This window comes from Poecilia reticulata, linkage group LG15, assembly GCF_000633615.1.
Source record: "Poecilia reticulata strain Guanapo linkage group LG15, Guppy_female_1.0+MT, whole genome shotgun sequence".
NCBI lineage: Eukaryota > Metazoa > Chordata > Actinopteri > Cyprinodontiformes > Poeciliidae > Poecilia > Poecilia reticulata.
The window spans coordinates 2,814,091-2,832,754 of NC_024345.1; the positions used below are offsets into that span (position 1 = coordinate 2,814,091).

General features: G+C 38.2%; 2 protein-coding genes across 3 annotated transcripts in view; one reads left to right on the forward strand and one right to left on the reverse strand.

Moving 5' to 3' along the window:
• Positions 1 to 433: 433 nt before the first annotated feature.
• On the reverse strand, positions 434 to 14,245 carry thumpd2 (THUMP domain containing 2). 2 transcript variants are annotated; one of them, XM_017309142.1, is made up of 11 exons: positions 14,150 to 14,245; positions 3,741 to 3,879; positions 3,224 to 3,655; positions 3,074 to 3,132; positions 2,712 to 2,789; positions 2,576 to 2,628; positions 2,364 to 2,451; positions 1,917 to 1,988; positions 1,610 to 1,724; positions 1,123 to 1,243; positions 434 to 902 (listed from the first exon to the last, which is right to left on the reverse strand). In XM_017309142.1, exons 2-11 carry the CDS (start codon positions 3,760 to 3,762, stop codon positions 608 to 610), a joined length of 1,335 nt encoding a protein of 444 aa, XP_017164631.1. In that variant the 5' UTR covers positions 3,763 to 3,879; positions 14,150 to 14,245; the 3' UTR covers positions 434 to 607. The 2 variants fall into 2 exon arrangements, with proteins under 2 accessions (XP_017164631.1, XP_008427043.1); XM_008428821.1 differs by lacking the exon at positions 14,150 to 14,245 and adding an exon at positions 4,349 to 4,559.
• A 90-nt stretch (positions 14,246 to 14,335) lies between these two features.
• Positions 14,336 to 18,664, forward strand: part of LOC103476559 (uncharacterized) — a 14,056-nt gene continuing 9,727 nt past the window's right edge. The window contains exons 1-3 of the mRNA XM_008429005.2: positions 14,336 to 14,498; positions 14,615 to 14,845; positions 16,308 to 16,499. Of these exons, the coding sequence (XP_008427227.1) occupies positions 14,630 to 14,845; positions 16,308 to 16,499 (408 nt within the window). The 5' untranslated portion in view covers positions 14,336 to 14,498; positions 14,615 to 14,629. The remainder of the gene's footprint in view (positions 14,499 to 14,614; positions 14,846 to 16,307; positions 16,500 to 18,664) is intronic.

An 18,664-nucleotide genomic window follows, 5' to 3' on the forward strand; every position in this document is an offset into this window, starting at 1 on the left:
TTAATAGTAAAAAGAATAAATAAAAAAGTGTATTTTTCTTTAAAGAAGGAACCTAGTATTTAGCAATTTTGTAACTTGGCAAAGATCTAGAAACCCAACTCATAAAAATGTCTCCAATACTTTGAAAAAAAAAAGTTATTTTCAAGATTTTCACTTTTTACTCCCTCTTTCTACACGGTATAGTCAAATAAGCTGCAGAAGAAAAAAAATTATCCAAATTATTCTTTGCCAACTTAACTTCTTTCTGATCTTAAGAAAAAACATCTAAAAACACTGATATGTTAGTTTTTAAATAAAATAAATAATTAAAAAAAGAGAACGAACAGTACAAACACTGCACACTCATTTTATGGAAAACTACAAATATTTTTATTTTGTAAAAGATTAATGTTTTCAGAAGTATTAAATAATAACATAAAAGCACGCAGAAAGAGAGCTTGGAGTCCAACTTTTAATGTTCCTGCATTTGTGAAATTCAAAACTATTTAAACAAGTAACTTTTATTTTATACATCCATGATACGAAAATGCAGCATTTCATCGAGAGCAAATTTTGCCATGATATGACACATGACATTGCAATATCACAAAAGTAATTTCCATCAACACTAATCAAGTGTTTTGATATATTTATGGATGAGTCCATCTATCACCCCCAAGCTAACTCTGAGGGTTGCTTGGTGTCTCAGAGATGAAAAAGTCGATGCTTCCTGGGAGGATGAGGATGTGATTTGCAAATTGTGCTGCTGTGAGGATGAAGCCAGGCAGCTTATCATCCTGGTTTGCGACTCTGCTTCCTCGTTGCGTTTTGGACCACAGTTTGTTTGCGATAGAAGTTTCTTCAGGAGGCAAGACAGCTGAGGACTCAGGAGCACCACCAGGGTCCCACCAACACGGAGCACTCTAGGAAAAACAAACACATCTGGAATTAATGGCAACTTAAACCTCGTCTTTCCATGTTCACTTAAATCTGATTGCAACATCAAAATGTTTTAAAGAGCGTTACGCGACTCACATGCAAGGAATTCTACATAACACAAAACTACAAAATGTGAAATAAAAAAGAAAAAAAACTTTTCTTTTTCTATTCACCAAAAACGTTTTACTAACAAAGAAAACAAACCTCTCCATCTCGCTGAGGATGACCGGAAGGTTCTCTGCCATATTTATTCTGGTGCTAAACTTCCTGCCGAATGGCAAATCACAGACAACGGCGTCAACACTGGCACTGGGCAGAGGCAACGCTGTTCACACGAAGAAGAAAAATGGGCAGTGAAGTAATTACATACACGAAACAGGAATCACACGCCACTTCTAGACAAAGATTCCCATACAGGAGACACAACTACGTCCACACAGAAACGAAGGACAAGTTCAAATTCTAAAAGATGCTCTGTAGATGACAAAACAATGTCCATCTTTACCATCTTTATTTCACGAATCCACAAGCATTTCCCCAGTGCATGAGAGTAACTGATGTTGTTTTTAGCTGCTGCAGTATCCGAGTCACATTCATGTATATTCTGTCACAATGGTGAGCCAGTGCAGCTTACGTGGCATGTGAGAGGTGTGACGTTTCATTCACTGGGATATTCCGGTGATTTTCCTACCCGTGGACGACGCCTTCAAAAGGTGTACTCTGCTTTGAAGCTCTGCAAATACCACATTCGCAGCCGCCTTCTGTAGCTGGCCATCATCAATATCCACACCCAAGAAACAGGCAGCCTTAGGAACCAAGTGGCAGACAGTCATCATTTCAACAGTTATTACAAGACCTTGTTTTGTTTTTAGCTACAATTTATTGGTAACTTATCAGACAGATTTCTTTGAATTGGCACAAACCAAGCCAAACCCAGAAGAAACAAACATCTATCGGAGGTTTTATCTTCTATAAATTAAACAGGCTTGTGTTCTCACCTTGTGCTCCTTTGCAGCTTCAATTAAGATGGTTCCCACTCCGCACATTGGATCGACGACACAAGAACCTGGCTGGGATAGAGACGCGGCGCTTTTAAAGAGTACAACAGCTTACCATCAGCATTACAAAATTATGTTTGTTAAAACCAACAAAGCCAACAAAACTTGCTCTTGCATCGCGCAATCTTCTCACTTGCACATGCTAACGCTAATTTTTCTCATTATATGGAAAAAGAGCCATCAAGATCAACTTGGACCTTCAAAAATAAAACCGAATCCTTAAATAATTAACTAACTGTGATTAACTGTGATGTTTGGTTTGATTTCAAGAACAGATTGGAAACAAAATCTTTGACAAATATGAGTCTAAGGGTTTGAGCTGTTATTCGTAAGTGGAGAGAACAGGGAACAGTAGTGACCGTTTCTTCTAGGTGTGTGTCTTCACACCTCTATGTGAGCCAGCGAAGCCATGGCCCAGGCTACGGTAGACCGCAGCCCCGGGGTTTTAAGGTAACTCCGGTTAGCCAGAGGAAGCCTGAAAGAAATTAAAAGACTGTCACATATCAAAACAGTAAGAAACGATTAAAATGCAGTCTATTGTTATTAATAATTCCAATTAAGCAGATTCTAAATCTACCAAAACAGTATTTGGCAGCAACCTGGTCAGTGGAATTCCCAGCAGGCAGTAGTCATCATTCAGATAGACGTTTATCTGCAGAAACGACCCATTTGCAGGAAATATGAGTTAAATACACACAATAGCTGTGCAGTATACTTTTAAAAAACAAGGTTCACCTCCAGCTTAGGGTTCTTCAGGTCAGCCTTCCATCCAAGCAGACGACTCAGACCCATCCCCATCACTCTGCTAACCTCCTACAGATCATAAAATAGTAGCATCATCATCACCTAATAGAGATACCTTTCATTTAGGAACCATAAAAAAATCACAGCTTCATTTGAGATATTGGTGCAGATATTGGATATTAATATTATTATATTCAGTGATATATTATTTCAGTGATATTTACTGTATCAGTGACCCCCCAAGCCCCTCAAGGTTACAGCCAGACTACATATACTGTATTGTTTTAATCCACGAATAAAATACAAAAAATAAAAATCTCACTAAGAAGGATTTTATTTTATTTTATTTTTACCTGTGCACTGACGCATCTATGCAGCTTTCCACTGCATTTACAGTTAATCCTGAAAGAAACTGGGGGAAAAAAGAGCAAGTATGGTTTGTTTCTCATTACCCAGAAGTCATCACTTTATAGCTGTGATTTGACAAAGCGATGCATTCGTACCATCCTCCACGCTTCCCAGAGGAGCGTCTTTTCCCAAGTCATCCGTGTTCTTGCTGCAGCTTTCCACGCTTTGCTCCAGTTCGATTTTTGAATAATCAGCACACACCTTCTCCGGTTCACTGACATCATCCGCTTTTTCCAGGTCCGGTGAAAGTCTTGCGCTCTCTTCTCTACCTCTCCATCTCTTCTCACAGCTCTCCTCAGATGTAAACTCATGTCTGCGTTTCCTGGACTCTTGGAGACACTTCTCCCCCTCATCACTTTGCTTTTCACACCCTCTCCCCTTCTCTCTGTCCCTCTGGGTAGTTCTTGCTGTGACTGCGTTTCTGCTTGCCACCAGCTCCCCCTGCAGGCGGCTCCATGTCCTTACAGCACTGATCCACTGACACCTGTCATCCAACAGTCTGGACTGCAGTACAGACGCGGTTTTAGCTAGGAATGAGCAAAATAGCTTTACTGAAAATACAAACATAACATGTGTACAGATATTCCTCTTGTTTTGGGGCCTGGCTGGTACCTGGACTGCTGTGTGTGGACATCCTCACAGGAGAGTCTTGCTTCAACAGAAGGAAAAGTCTCTCTGCAGCTTTTAGGTCACAGACTCTATGGATTGTTGCAGAGGAGCTGAACAGCACTTTTCCAGGAATTTGATAAACCTGGAGTCCAAAAATGAAAAGGGTAGCCTTTACATTTGAGAATATTTGAAACTCAATCCAAGTCACCCAGCACTCATTGTAAGGAGCGTCAAGCTGAATTACATTTCGAACAGTGACCTTTTCTCTCACTGTAATAACAAAGTTCTGCGCATTTTATGACATGCTAATAAAGAAGAGTACAATAATGAAGTAGAACAAGATTTAGAGATGAGTAAAACAGCATTTCAAATTCGCAACTTAATGTACGCTGCTTGACAAAAATCTGAGAAGTGCGAAATCCACCGATTTTCATAAGTCACTATTTAATAAATCGACTTGTATGCAAATTAGCCACCATGGTAGTTAAGATGAGAGAATTATATGTTATAACTTGTAGATTTTTTCTTATATAGTTGTCTCTTAAACTAGGATTACACCCAGTGATCATGGGTGTCATGAATGTTTTTAGCATTAAAATGCTAACACTCACGTCTTGAGCAGCCAGCTTTCTCTTCACCTCGTCGACTAAAAACGGCTCCATGCCATTGCCAGCAGTGCAGTAGTAGCGAACCACGCTATCTTCACTTCTCACTTCAGGCATTATGTTCGGAAACATTTGAACCGGTAAGAAACAATCGCCAAGACTACAACTTTTGATTTCCCCGTTAAACCCGCTTGTTTACACCGGAAACGGAAATGCGTCTTGGACGTTTACCTACCCACGACCATAGACATGAATACGTAGACGCCTCATGGGGCGCTGAGTCGTACGTAAAAGCGTCCGCCATCTTTTATGTGGCAGCAGGGCGACCGGAGTGCCTTAAGTTCTGTGCTATGTGGACTTATTTCAACCGTTTTACGAAACAAACTGGATTCATTCTCATTACCTTCCCCAGGTAAGGATGAAAGATCAGAATTATTTGACTTTGCAGCCAGAAATTCGCTTCTAAACAACCGTAAAATATTTCATATGTAGCCAAATTGGCCCGAAATTACCGCTAATTGTTAGCGTAGCAGCTAACGTTTTCATACTGTTTTCTAATGAGAGAGAGCTGATGAAAAACCGCTGTTTGAAGAGACGTTCATTAAAAACCAGAGGATTTAGTGAGGAAAGATCAGTCAGGATCAGAGCTGGAGCTGCTGTTCTTCAGTCTGTTTCCCAGCTCAGCTTCACCATGTCGGTATTTAGCTATAAAGATGCTTCGAGTCAGAGCCCAACATGCTGAAAATGTCTTTTTCTGAATGTGAAAGAAACATATACGAAACATATATCGTATGTATTTTCTATTACACTTTTGGATAATTTCTCTTTTATCCTTGGCTTTAGCCTGTGAACCAGGACGTCTCAGAAGTCACTGGAGTTCTCCCAGTGTGACCAGCAGACTGAAGCCCTGCCTGTGATCAGTGTTCCCAGTATAATAAATAAATGTTATATTCTTTCACTTTTTGTGTATTTTTAAATATCTCAATCTGAAGTATTAGTGTATTAATGTAGCTTATGTAATTAAATAAAAATAATTTACTCTGTTAGAATTATGTTCACTCTCTGCTGTCAATAGCAGAGTAGACATACTGTAATAAATATTTATTCTCTGGAAAAAAGTAAGAAAAACATGTAATTTAATGTTTGACGATGACTGATTTATAAATCAAAAGTCATTTCTCAATAACGTATAAAAATAAATACAGGAAAAAAATTATTTCTTGTCTTGAAATGTTAAATGTACATTAAATTATGGAATTATGTACATATATTCTTTAATAAAACACTGTAAAAGTGTGTCCATCAATTTCAATATAAAAACTATCAGAATCATTTCTATCAAATAAAACATTGTGCTCTTTATTCAGAAATGCCCCAAAACAATTAAATAATCACATCAAAAGTTAAAAACGCTCTCTTTAGTAATTTCTTTGATTGCCAAATATATTAATGTGTGTGAGAAAATGTGTCGATGACGGGAATTAATTTAAAATACTTTGTAGAACGGCACTTTATAAAGTTCGGTCCATTCACTTGTATTACCTTACTGGCACATATTCCACATTCAATATGGCGGACGCTGTTACGTATCGCAGCAACGGGCCGGCCCGCTCCATGAGGCGTCTACGTATTCATGTCTATGCCCACGACCAGCAGGGGCCTCTCTTTCGCAGAAGACGAAATCTACTGCAAAAATATGAAAAGATAGGTAAACACAAAGGTAATTTATTTACTTGACAAAAATAATTTTAAATTAGAACAATCTAACTAAATCTTTAAATCTGATAGCACCTTTTTGTTTGTGTGCGAGTAAAACAAGGCCCAACGTTCCACAAACTGGGCTTTAGATATCATGGTTTATTGGTACCTAAATGGTTTCTAATACTGAAGATTTTATCTTCAGTTGTCTTGTTGTTGACAAGCACACAAGTTCAACTTAAACTTGTCTTCTTTCAGTTTGATTTGGATAGAACTGACACAGTCACTCCTACAACAGTATGTACAGTGCCAGTGAAAAGTTTACATACACTCATAACTGACTAATATTTATTTTGCAGCTTTAATGACTCATTTGAAACCTTTGCTTGAAGGTGAAATCGTCACATAGCAGATTGGGTGCAGACTGTATCTCATACAGTTAGGTAAAATATAAGGTCCAATGAGGCTCACTTGTCAGATTAAAAGTATCTTTGAAAGTAAGAACCTTTAAGCAGGTATTAAACATGAGTTTCATTAGGCCCAAATTTGTTTTCATTACATTTAAGGAGAAATAATCATAAATAAATAAAATGTTGAAACAACAGTCTATGCGTAATAAATCTATGTGTTGTTTTTCAACTCTGATAATATAAGTAGTCAAATAATGCAGCCAAACTTGCTGATGGCTATGAAAAGTATGTGGTTTCTCTCCATTTGGAAGCCAAATATCAAGTTAATAAATTTAGCACGAATACTATGGAAATTTCTTTGGTGCATCATTTCTCCTGTTTTAACATCTTAGCAGTGAAAGAAAGCCTGTGTAATTCCTTTTAAATGTTGCCACATTTGTAAGAAGAATGCATTTGTGCGCTGAGCGGCCGAGTGGAGTGTGTGGGTTGCACCAATGAAAAACTTGCCAAATCCACTCTACCACAGAAAAAAAAAAACACTTTATTCTGCTGTCGACTTTTATTTTGTGTTGTTTATTGGATTGGATAAGTGAAGCTTAACAAAACAACACAAATGAGTAATTTAACACTATTTACCATTTAAATATTCCAACCTCAATAGTGCTTTAGAGGAATGTAAACGAGCACAACTCCGTCTTATGCCGGTTGCCATGTTGGTCAGACACTGATGGGGGATGTTATCCCTTTCGTCAAACTGCCTCCTTAAAGGCCCCGTATTGTTATGACATCCATGCCCATGGTGGGTGTATGTTAACTTTTCTCTGGCATTGTTCACCTTGAGGACGCTCTGACCAGGTGTTTCCTGAAGGCAGTGACAAAAACTAATATGTTCCACAGATGAAGTCAGCGCTCCCAGCAGCTTCTGTTCTTTTATCTGATTATCCAACCAGTCATCCTCCAACCTAATGTGTTCTGACACTTCACTTACCCTAAATGGCTTTCTTATCCCCTGCTGTCCTCATGCCTTGTCACACACTTCTCCACAATCTCCCTCTTTTCTCCAGTATTTTAATGACCTCAAGAGTATTTAATCTCCTTTTGTGGTTGATATGGAGTGTCTTGGCTGCTGCCTTCTGCTATAAATTCCTCAGACATTGACGGTCTGGTGTGACCTGCCATTGTTATGTACTTATATCCTTCACATTACTGCACTGTAATACGAAGGATAGAAGTGAGGCATTGAGTTACTACAGCTGCAAACAGAGCTCAGTCAAAACACTTTGGCGACTTAAACCTTAACCGGAACACCGGGCTGCACTGAATATAAATTCTTTAAAACATAATTTTAGACGTAGAAAACTTCATTTTTATTTAAGAGAAAAGAAAATGACGAATTTTCAGCACTTTCAGGGCATTAGGACGACATTGGACTAGCATAAAGACAGAATTATATAAGACAAACGTGCTCTAGAATATTCTACTCTGATTCTTTTCAAAACCTTTACTTCAACTGTGCAAAGAAAAAAGAAAAGAAATCCTAAGGTTTGCCCAAAAATCTTGAGCCTATGCACTCACCCTGTCATGTTCTCATGAGCTGAATGTCTCATTATGCCCCTTGTTAAGATGAATTTGTAATTATCTCCTGGCGTACAAATTTCTTCAGGAGAACAGTGGACACATATTAGGTCAGCTAATTAAGTCTGAGAGTCTCATGGTCAGAAATGGTGTCACGTCCAAATGCCATGGAGAAAACTTAAATGAGCATTAATTGGATGAAACTTAGAGCAGACCGTAATATTTTTATTGAGGTAGAATTTAGGAACTCCGCCTAATACAGCATGGTTTAAGCCTCGCTTTGTGTCAGTTTATGACACTGCGAGCTTAAGCTCCATTTTATGTGAAGGTTTATGCAGAACAATGGCATTAATACTTTTCAACAGCTGCCATTTGCAATAATTAGCTCCACTGCTTGATAAGTGAACACAGCAGCGTCACAAAATTGATGCCGACTGCTGCAGCAGTCAAATTCTGATTTATTACTGTACATTAGTCTTGTTTTTATTCTCCACCCTGCTCTGTGGATGGAGTAGATGGAGGCCATTAAATGCTTCGGGTGGGGAGGGGGGGAGGTGGTGGTGGTGGTGTTACAGGGATGAGGGGGCAATAAAAAATACATGAATGGGACAGAAAGCGAGAATATAAGGGCGGTAATGGCCAAAATGTTGAAGAAAAGGTTAGACTGATGACTAACGACACAGCAAAACAGTAGCATTGTTTTACAGCTTCATCATGTTCTCTAATTAGAGTCGACTTTGATGCAGTGTATCAGCATGCATGTGTGTGTGTGTGTGCGCGTGTGTGTGTTAGATAAAAGCCTAAATGTCTGCATAGCTTCACACAATCAGCCAAACACAAGCCCTTTTCCCAAACAGCATAAATGAAAGGATGAATGAGATGTGTCCTGCAGTGAACAGCGGGGGTCGGGCCGTTTTTAACGGACTCGCTGTAACTAATCTCTCAATCAACCGGGACGTGTGAACTTATGTGAAAAATATTAAATTAAATGAAGCAATTTTAATGCAAATTCGACAGAAGTGGCAGAGGCAGTGGGGAGGAGGGGAGGTCTAATGGTCTCCAGTGGTTCATGGGCGAAGGGCGGACGTTCACATGGTTAGAAGGGAAAATATATGAATGAAATAAGAGAGAAAAGTACGCAGCCATGTTTGATACAAGCTACGTTTGAGCTGCATTTAAGGTTTTCATGACCTTTAAAGTTTGCCATGTTATGTCCCATTCCAACCACGATTTTCAGTTCATTACATTGGGAATTGAATGTAAAATGCGACATTTTTACAAATAAAAATCTGAAAAGTGTGGGCTGCATTTGTTTTCAGTCCCCTGTTGTTTCCTGTGTGTTTGTTTAGCGTATCTTAGGGTATGTATGTTTAGGGGTTAGCCTCAAGATGTTCTATAAATATTACCATGTATTTAGCTCCATCCTTCCTCCAATAAACTCCGACTATCTTCCCTTTTCCCGCACTATGATGTTATCACCACCGTGTGTTACCTTGGCACCGATATGTTCAGAGTGAGAGTGAAGTTATTTATCCACCGCACCAGACATGTTGAAATCCAAAAAGTCCAAAAAGTTGAAACTGGTCTCACTTGATGAAAGCATTGTATTATATATATTTTTCCTGTAGTTTGTGACAAACTTTACACATGATTTATGTCTATTTTTTCCCCCAATAATTTATTCTCTTGCTTCTCTTCCACATAGATGTCTGAGTGTTAAACGTCTGCCTCTAGCTGCAGACCCCGCGCCCCGTGAATCTTCCTCAAACCTTTGAACTGACTTTGTGCGACAATCTCCGCAAGGATCCAATCATTTCTGTTGCTCATGAATCATTTTCTACCCACACCTTTTCCTTCCACTTAGTGACTGGATGCAGCAGTCCGAAGAAGCAACTTTTCCCGGGGTTTTCATCAACTTCAGCACTTCTAATTTTCTAGTTTGGAGGAGGGGGGGTTATTGCTTGAATTGCCACAATCAGATTGTTATGTGTATTGTTCAGCGACGCTTAAGGAGGCTGTCGTGTGAAAAAGGTCAGACAACTTGTGCGTCTTTAAGGTGGTCCATCTGCTGACTTCCTTTGTCATTATCACACCTGCTTCATCTTATGTCCTTCTTTTTCATCCCTCTCTCAATCGTGCCCCTTCCACTCCTCTCTCCTCCCTCTTTCATGGTTTCTTCCCTCTTTTAGCTCTTTTGCTCTCCATCATCACCTCGCTCTCAAATGGAAATGTGACCTTTACAGAGAGACAGGAGGTGGAAGTGGGTGGGGGATGAGCAAAGAAGCCGGGCGGCATGCTGCGTTTTCACCACTTAGTCATGTACTGTACATACGTGATTCCATGGCTGTCTCCAAACGCAGACGTGTGACGTTGGGAAGTGAGAACATTTAAAGATTTATTGCTCTCAGAGGAGTCTGAAGTGTGTCACCGGGGCCGAAGGTCCATGGAGAGACAGCGAAGCGAACACAAACTCCCCGGGCAACAGAGCCGAACGGGTAAAAACTCTGCTAGGAGCTGACAGCAGCCATCAGAATCAACAGCAGCAGAAGGAATGAGAGGAGAGGAGGCAGGGAGACGGAGAGCAGACCGGAGGGGGAGAGAGAGGAGACGGAAATGATGAAAGACCCGAGTGTCGGTTCACGCATGGCTTGCTTCACACATGCTTGCTCTCTTTAGTTTAGGCTTAAAATCTTTAAAAGATTAACTCAATGTTGGCCAAATTCCCATTTTAGGAGACAAAAAACATCCACGGCTGATTTCTGTGCCAGGTATGCAAATTGAATGATTCAGTCGGCTTGTTGTACTCGACACAGAGTGAGCCACAGAGAGCTGAAGGTCGAACATGCACGAATAGTGAGACAAATTATAAACACAAAACCATACGTTAGATGGAATATTTCCACAATCAAAACAGTACAAAACTGTTTTGTACTAGTCAAAACAGTACAAAACAGTTCTAAGAGAGAGTGCTAACGCCTAACAATCAGGTGTTAGCTGTTTTCTATGCAGCTAACACCTGATTGAGACTCTGTTCTGAGAATGATTATATTTATGGGTCTACAACAGGTGGAAAGTTCAATAAATATATCTTTAAAAAACAACAACAACAAAAGAAACACAAAACTATTTGAAAAGCACAAGTAACGTACAGCCCAGGCCATTTTTGTGCAGCCATATTGTTTTCTATTTAGGAACTTTGAAAAACAGCAACAACAGAGACAATACTTTTTTTTCTTTAGCTTAATCACTTTCATTATATAAAGTAAACTAAACTTTTAGAATGGAAAAGAATAAATTAGAATAGAATGTTCTATATTTTGTATATAAATTATATTCTATATACAATAAAGTATATTCTTTTCTATAGGAATAGAATATACTACTTAAATATTGAGGTTGAACTTAAATATTAAGGTGTTAAATATGAATAATTCAAATATAATCATAAGAGATAACGTTTATAAAATAAGAGTGATGATAGTAATTCAATATGACTGAATATAAATCAGTGATTTTTGAGAATAGGGACAAAACAGGTCCTATGGATAAAGCACAAAATTTGAATAAAATATACACAAAATATAATTTTTTTAAATATCTGACTAAACTAACCTGGGTCATGTGAGCACAACAAATGTATATTTTTCTTGTGTTTGCTGAATATTTTTTTATTTTAAACATTGTAGTCGGTGGATAGTGCCTGTAAAAGCCCTTGTCCAGGAGCAGAACTCTATACATTATAATAGTTTAAAATAATTAAAGAAATACTAAAATTATATATTATGACAATTAAGTATAAGTAGTCATGTAAATAATTATAAATGTATCAATAAATTGAATTAAAAATCATTTTTATATATTTTCCAACTCCATTGAAATTTGTCCCTAGTTTTTGTCAACACCGTCAGAAATGTAAAAAAATCTTGGATTATTGGGGGGCACCAGAACTTCTGACGACCCCATGACCACTTCCCTTCTCTCTTGGGGCTCTCTTAGCAAAGAAGAAAAAATAAGTTTTTTCTTCTTTTTATTCCTAAATTGCTCGTCACAACCATGATGTGTCAACACCATAACTGACAATTTACAAAACTTTGATGAAATTTTGTGAAATAAAAGCTTAATTTTGGTTTAAAGTAAAGATGTCATGGACCTGATGAGCTACAATATGACCTCCTCCAGAATAACATCGTATAAATTGAGGTAGTTTGGTATTTTGTCAACTCCGTCAGATGTCAACTCCATGAGAGTTTTTCTGACTCTTTCAGTGAAATTGTTGTCAAATCTCATCTATATGTGCAATTAATTCATTTTAATGTATTTTAAATAAATTGCATTACTTCGCATGTACCAAGTTTTTCATTTTACTCACTAGTTTGTCACCACCTTCAGTTCTGTCAACTCCGTCATGCAGTGTCAAATACGTCAGATGGACTTTAAATTGTTTTTTGTTTTAAATAATATTTATTTTGTTTCTTGAGAAGCATTTGTCTGTAAAATGAGTCAAAATATCACTAATAGGGTCATTAAAAATATTTTTTTATTTATTTTTGTCAGATGGTGATGACAACGTTCTAGGCCAGGTCAATTAAAAATGTAATTAAAAAAAAAAATGTTGCAACTGGGAGCCTGCACCTTAGCATCTTTACATTTCCAAAACATTATTTGTCATGCTTGCATACATAAGGTTGAGAAACAACAACAAAAAAATTATGGGAAAATTAAAACCCATTTTGTCCCTATTCTCAAGAGTCACTGAAATAAATAAATAAGCATGCACATGCAAATATTTAAGCAAAAGTATTTACCTTTTCTATGTGTGAAATAACCGTATTTAGCTCTAGCTAATCACGTTTGGTTAAAAACACGCGCACACAAACACAAACACAAACTCTTGATGCATTAGTAATAAACATAACACAGAATAGCAAACTTGTCAATTCTAGCAGCACAAGTGAACATTTGACAAGTGTACTCACTTACAGAAACGCATTTGTTTCTGCTGTGAAGTTAAACGTAGCTTTTGTTAATCACTGGCCACTGCTTCCTTTTCAGATGTGACCTCTGAGCCCCTTCACCATCTGCTGTTTTGCTGCACTAAACGACAAAGCTCAATAACGTCTGACAGGTGAGGCTGCCACCTCATTTAAAGTCTGGACACAAAAAGGTGTATGCTACCAGAGCGGAATGGCATCACGCACCTGAGGAGACACGCCATAAATTACCAGCCGAATAAGGTGTTAACATGAACCTGATGCGCTCCACAAGACTGCCTGGAGGGCTTCATCAAGCTGCAGCTGTTTTACACACAAAACCCTGACCTGACAGCACACAAGTCCTTGTCCCAGTTTAAAAAAAGAACATCTCTTACGCTACACAAAATCCCAAATCCCCTCGGCCCATATTTTATCAAGTAAAAACATCCCAGCCATCGTTCCATTTAGCTAAATAAAAAAAGCCAAAAGCCCTTGGCCCATTTTTCAATGTTTAACACAGCTCTAAAGAGTCTGCAACTGTTCCAAGGACCTTAAGTCATTATGATTTCCTTTAAGATACTTCTAAGAGAGAGTGCAAGATAGATACTCCGATGGGTGTTGATGTTTTTATACACTGGGTGAAGACGGGTATGGAGGGCTATAATCCAGTAAATTGATTAATCATTAAAGACGGCTAAAGACAGGCACCAGCTAGCCATATCAGCAGGGATAAGCAGTGAATGGATGAAATGCTTTAAATAAACTATTTTTATTAACATGCTTTAATAATGTACTTGTTAAAATAATTTAATTATTTCTACATTTCCTGCAACTTTCTTCCCTTGAAAAGATGAGGGATCTGATAGTGGTGGGTGGGGCTATGTTAGCATGGACCGTTAGCATGCTGTGCAGGTTGCACAGTCAGATATAGATGATGAGCTTTATTGACAGTTTGAATTCAATTAAGTTATTGCAAAGGAGCTATGTAAAAACAAACAAAAAAAATTATGTATTATTTGAACAAAAATATTAGTAATTTTTATTTGGAAAACATTTTCATTGCATTTAATAAATTATTGAGTTATTTAAGTAATTATTAAATTTATGTTATTTATTTATAATAAATGTAAATTGTGCACATAATGACTTACTCGTGATATTTAGGCCCTCCACATGTAGGTTAGTACAGCTTTCTCAGGCTGAGATCAGTCCATCTGTACTTTCAGATTTCTACCACCAGGAGGCGGTGTAGTTTTGCTGCAGTATGCCGCTGTGTTGTCTTGGTGAATGTCGTTACTGTTGGAAAACAGAACAGAAGAAGAAGAAAAGAGGAAGTGAGAAAGCAAAACATACCCACAGAGACAAGAGGTTTTTGCTGTGAGAGAAATTGACTGAACTGATGCTAGAAGATTATCGGAAAACGTTTGGGTGCTGATTTAGAGACGTTTTCGCAATATTCTGAATAGTAAATGTTGACTGACTAAAGAAAAACATGTCATGGTGGGTCGTCAGTTCACTTTTTTCTCTATAAAATCTTAATATTTTTAGATGATACTTCTATTTAGATTAGGAAAGAAGCTGTGACTTCCCTTTTTTAAAAATCTATTTTATTTCAGATGCTGGGATAAATAATGAATATATACGCAAATATTAACTGCGTAATGGGCCAGCTCATGTCATCCGAAGAAGAGCTAGCTGAGCTGAAGAAGACAGCTGGCTCTGTCATGTATGATGCCATGGTGGAGGGGGGAGGGGTTCCTGACCTCGCAGTGGTGCACCCTCTGCTCCTAGCCAATCAAAATGAGGACTCTGTCTCCCAGGCCTGTCTTCAAGAACACCTGAAACAGGTAAATACATTTTAAACTTGTTCATCCCGTTCCATCTAACAGTTTTTAGAAAAAAAGGATCATCATGCCTGCATTCTAACATGGCGTATTGTCATGGTCTGTGCCTGTTTGGGTTCCCAGGACCTGAACTTGTAGTAATTTATGAAACCTTGAATTTTGCTCCTTACCAGAAAATTCTGAAGGAAATGCCCAGCCATCAGCCATTAAGCTAAAGAAAAAAGAAGATTTTGGAGTGGCCTATTCAAAGGCTGGACTTGAATTCGACTGCATCAAAAAGCCTGTTTCTGCTAGACTCATGGACAGTTATGACACCAAATAGGAGCTGAAATAATTAATTGTGGTGAATCGGTTATTGAAATAATTGCCAACTAATTTAGTAAGTTATTAATCATTAAGTGCAATGTACACTCAAAAAAACAACAAACTCAGAGCAGCAATTAAGCCAAAATATATATACATTTTGCATTTAAGAAGAAAAAAAAAACATTTTGTATATTTAACTCAGAACTCCTCAAGTGGCATAGTTCTAGTTTCACTTTGGTCAAGTATTGTCAAATAAAATTAAAATCTCCTAATGGATAACTTTTCATATCCAATTATTAATGTAAACTGTATTGATGGTAAGTCACTTAGTTGATGATCTAAAAATTTTTTAAGGGAAACTCTAAAGAAAAAACAGAACAAATGTTAATATCATCGTATTGTTCATTACATGGACTTCTCTATTTTTAAAATAACACCAAGCTAATGCAAGTATTATCATAAGAAACAAATTAAAATGTGTGTACATTTGTATTATGGCTTAGAGCTAATAGGAACCATAAATTCAGTTCAATTACTAAAAATAATAAGAATTTTTAATACAGAATTCTAAAGCAGCTGAAAAAGATGCACTGTGTATGTAATGAAGGTTGGTTCAGTCTACTTTTCATAAATTACTTCATGAGTGGGATTGAATCAATCAGCCTGTCCCTCTCCTGAGGTCGATTTAATAAACATTTCATTTCACTTTTTGAATTCCATTACTGACATGAAACATGTTTTCAATGATATTCCGATTTATTGAGACACACCTGCGGTCCAAAGGAAGCAAAGCACAGAGGCTCGGTGAGGAAAACGTCTGAGTGGATGAAATGCTCATTGATCGGCCCTAAATCCACTGAAGGGCGGGCCGAGATTAACGGGAGGAGCGGGACGAGGCTGTTTCCTTGAATCAGTTAATAAAGAGGGATTGTGCAAAGTGAAGCAGAACTCTGTAAAAGAGAAAGAAAGACTTGGAGGCTTGCTGGGGATTGTGACGAGGTCACTTATCAATACACAGGGAAACCAGGGACCAATATGATGATGATGACAAAACACTTTTTTTTATTAGGTAACAGTAAACATTTTACTTCAGCTCTTGTGTCATTTGTGTTTTTTTTTTTACAAAAATACATTTATATATTTGCTTTGTTTCCTTCAGATTCAGAGTGACCTTAGCAAGCGGGCACCCACCTACCTCAGGGATCTGATTGGTCGACTATCTACCTTCTCTGATGAGCCACGCCTGGCTGGCTTGGTGGGTTTTGCGGTCACCATGGTGATGGACATGGCCTGGTCATCGAAACAGTCAGCAGGAGCGAAAGGGAGGCCAGCGGCTTCGTCGTCGTGTCAGGTAAAGCCTCTGTTCAAGCACCGAGGGAAATACGTGGGAGCAAAAATGGCTTCTTGAAATACTAACTAATTTTATCCATCCATCCATCCATCCATCCATCCATCCATCCATCCATCCATCCATCCATCCATCCATTCATTCATTCATTTTCTTCCGCTTATCTCCATCCATCCATCCATCCATCCATCCATCCATCCATCCATCCATCCATCCATCCATTCATTCATTCATTCATTCTCTTCCGCTTATCTCCATCCATCCATTTTCTTCCGTTCATCCGGGGTCGGGTCGCGGGGGCAGCAGCTTCAGAAGGGAGGCCCTTCTAATTAATGCATTTGTGTTCTGAATTATTTCGTCAAAATAATTCCACTTCTTTATCCCGTCAGCTTTAATAACTCGGTTAATGGATTGCTATTGACATTCAGGTTCTGCACTGATGAGCTCTCGATAAAACCGACTTGAGATAAGTTTTGGTCATATTTATCAATTAATGATGTATTTTTAGAAAATTACCAAAAAATGCATTCAGCCAACTTTCAGCACAACCTACCTTGAGCTCTGACTCTTTTTCCACCATGTCTAAGTGTTTCTGTATTGTGCTCATAACAACAACCTTCAGTGCAGACTACAGTCATATAAAAAGTTTGGGCACCCCTTTTAATCTTAATTATTTTTATTTCTAAATATTTGGGTGTTTGCAACAGCTATTTCCGTTTGATATATCTAATAACTGATGGACACAGTAATATTTCTGTATTGAAATTAGGTTTATTGGACTAATAGAACATGTGCAATATACATTAAAATTAAATTTGACAGGTGCAAAAATTTGGGTCCCCTCATCTTTTTATTAATTTGAATACCCTTAACTACTTTTCACTGACTTACTAAAACGCAAAATTGGTTTGGTAACTTCAATAAGCTTTGAACTTCATAGCTAGGTGTAGCCAATCATGAGAAAAGGTATTTAAGGTGGCCTATTGCAAGATGTTCTCCTATTTGAATCTCCTCTGAAGAGTGGCATCATGGGCACCTCAAAACAACTCTCAAATGATCTGAAAACAAAGATTGTTCAACATAGTTGTTTAGGGAAAAGGTACAAAAAGTTATCAGAGATTTCAGCTGTCAGTTTCCACTGTGAGGAGCATAGTAAGGTTATGGAAGACCACAGGGACAGTTCTTGTTCAGATGCTGCAGGTCTTTGGACCACCTCCAAAGATCTGCAGCAGCATCTTGCTGCAGATGGGCCTGTTTGGGTTCCCATACAGCTTCACCTTGCACAAGGTGAAGCTGTATGGGAGAGTGATGCGAAAGAAGCCGTTTCTGCAAGCACGCCACAAACAGAGCCGTTTGAGGTATGCAAAAGTACATTTGGACGAGCCAGCTTCATTTTGGAATAAGGTCCTGTGGACTGATGAAACAAAGATTGAGTTGTTTGGTCATAAAAAAAGCCGTTATGCCTGGCAGCAAAAAAAACGCAGCATTCCAAGAAAAACACTTGCTACCCACTGTAAAATTTGGTAGAGGTTCCATCATGCTTTGGGGCTGTGTGGCCAGTGCCGGCACTGGGAGTCTTGTTAAAGTTGAGGGTCGCATGGATTCCACTCAATATCAACAGATTCTTGAGAATAATGTTCAAGAATCTGTTACGAAGTTGAAGTTACGCCGGGGATGGATATTTCAGCAAGACAATGACCCAAAACACCGCTCCAAATCTACTCAGGCATTCATCCAGAGGAACAATTACAATGTTCTGGAATGGCCGTCCCAGTCCCCAGACCTGAATATCATTGAACATCTGTGGGATGATTTGAAGCGGGCTGTCCATGCTCGGCGACCATCAAACTTAACTGAACTGGAATTGTTTTGCAAAGAGGAATGGTCAAAAATACCTTCATCCAGGATCCAGGAACTCATTAAAAGCTACAGGAAGCTACTAGAGGCTGTTATTTTTGCAAAAGGAGGATCTACTAAATATTAATGTCACTTTTTTGTTGAGGTGCCCATATTTTGTCAAATTTTGTGTTAATACGTACTGCACATTTTCCGTTAGTCCAATAAACCTAATTTCAATACTGAAATATTACTGTGTATATCAGTTATTAGATATATCAAACTGAAATAGCTGTTGCAAACATCCAAATATTTAGAGATAAAAATAATTA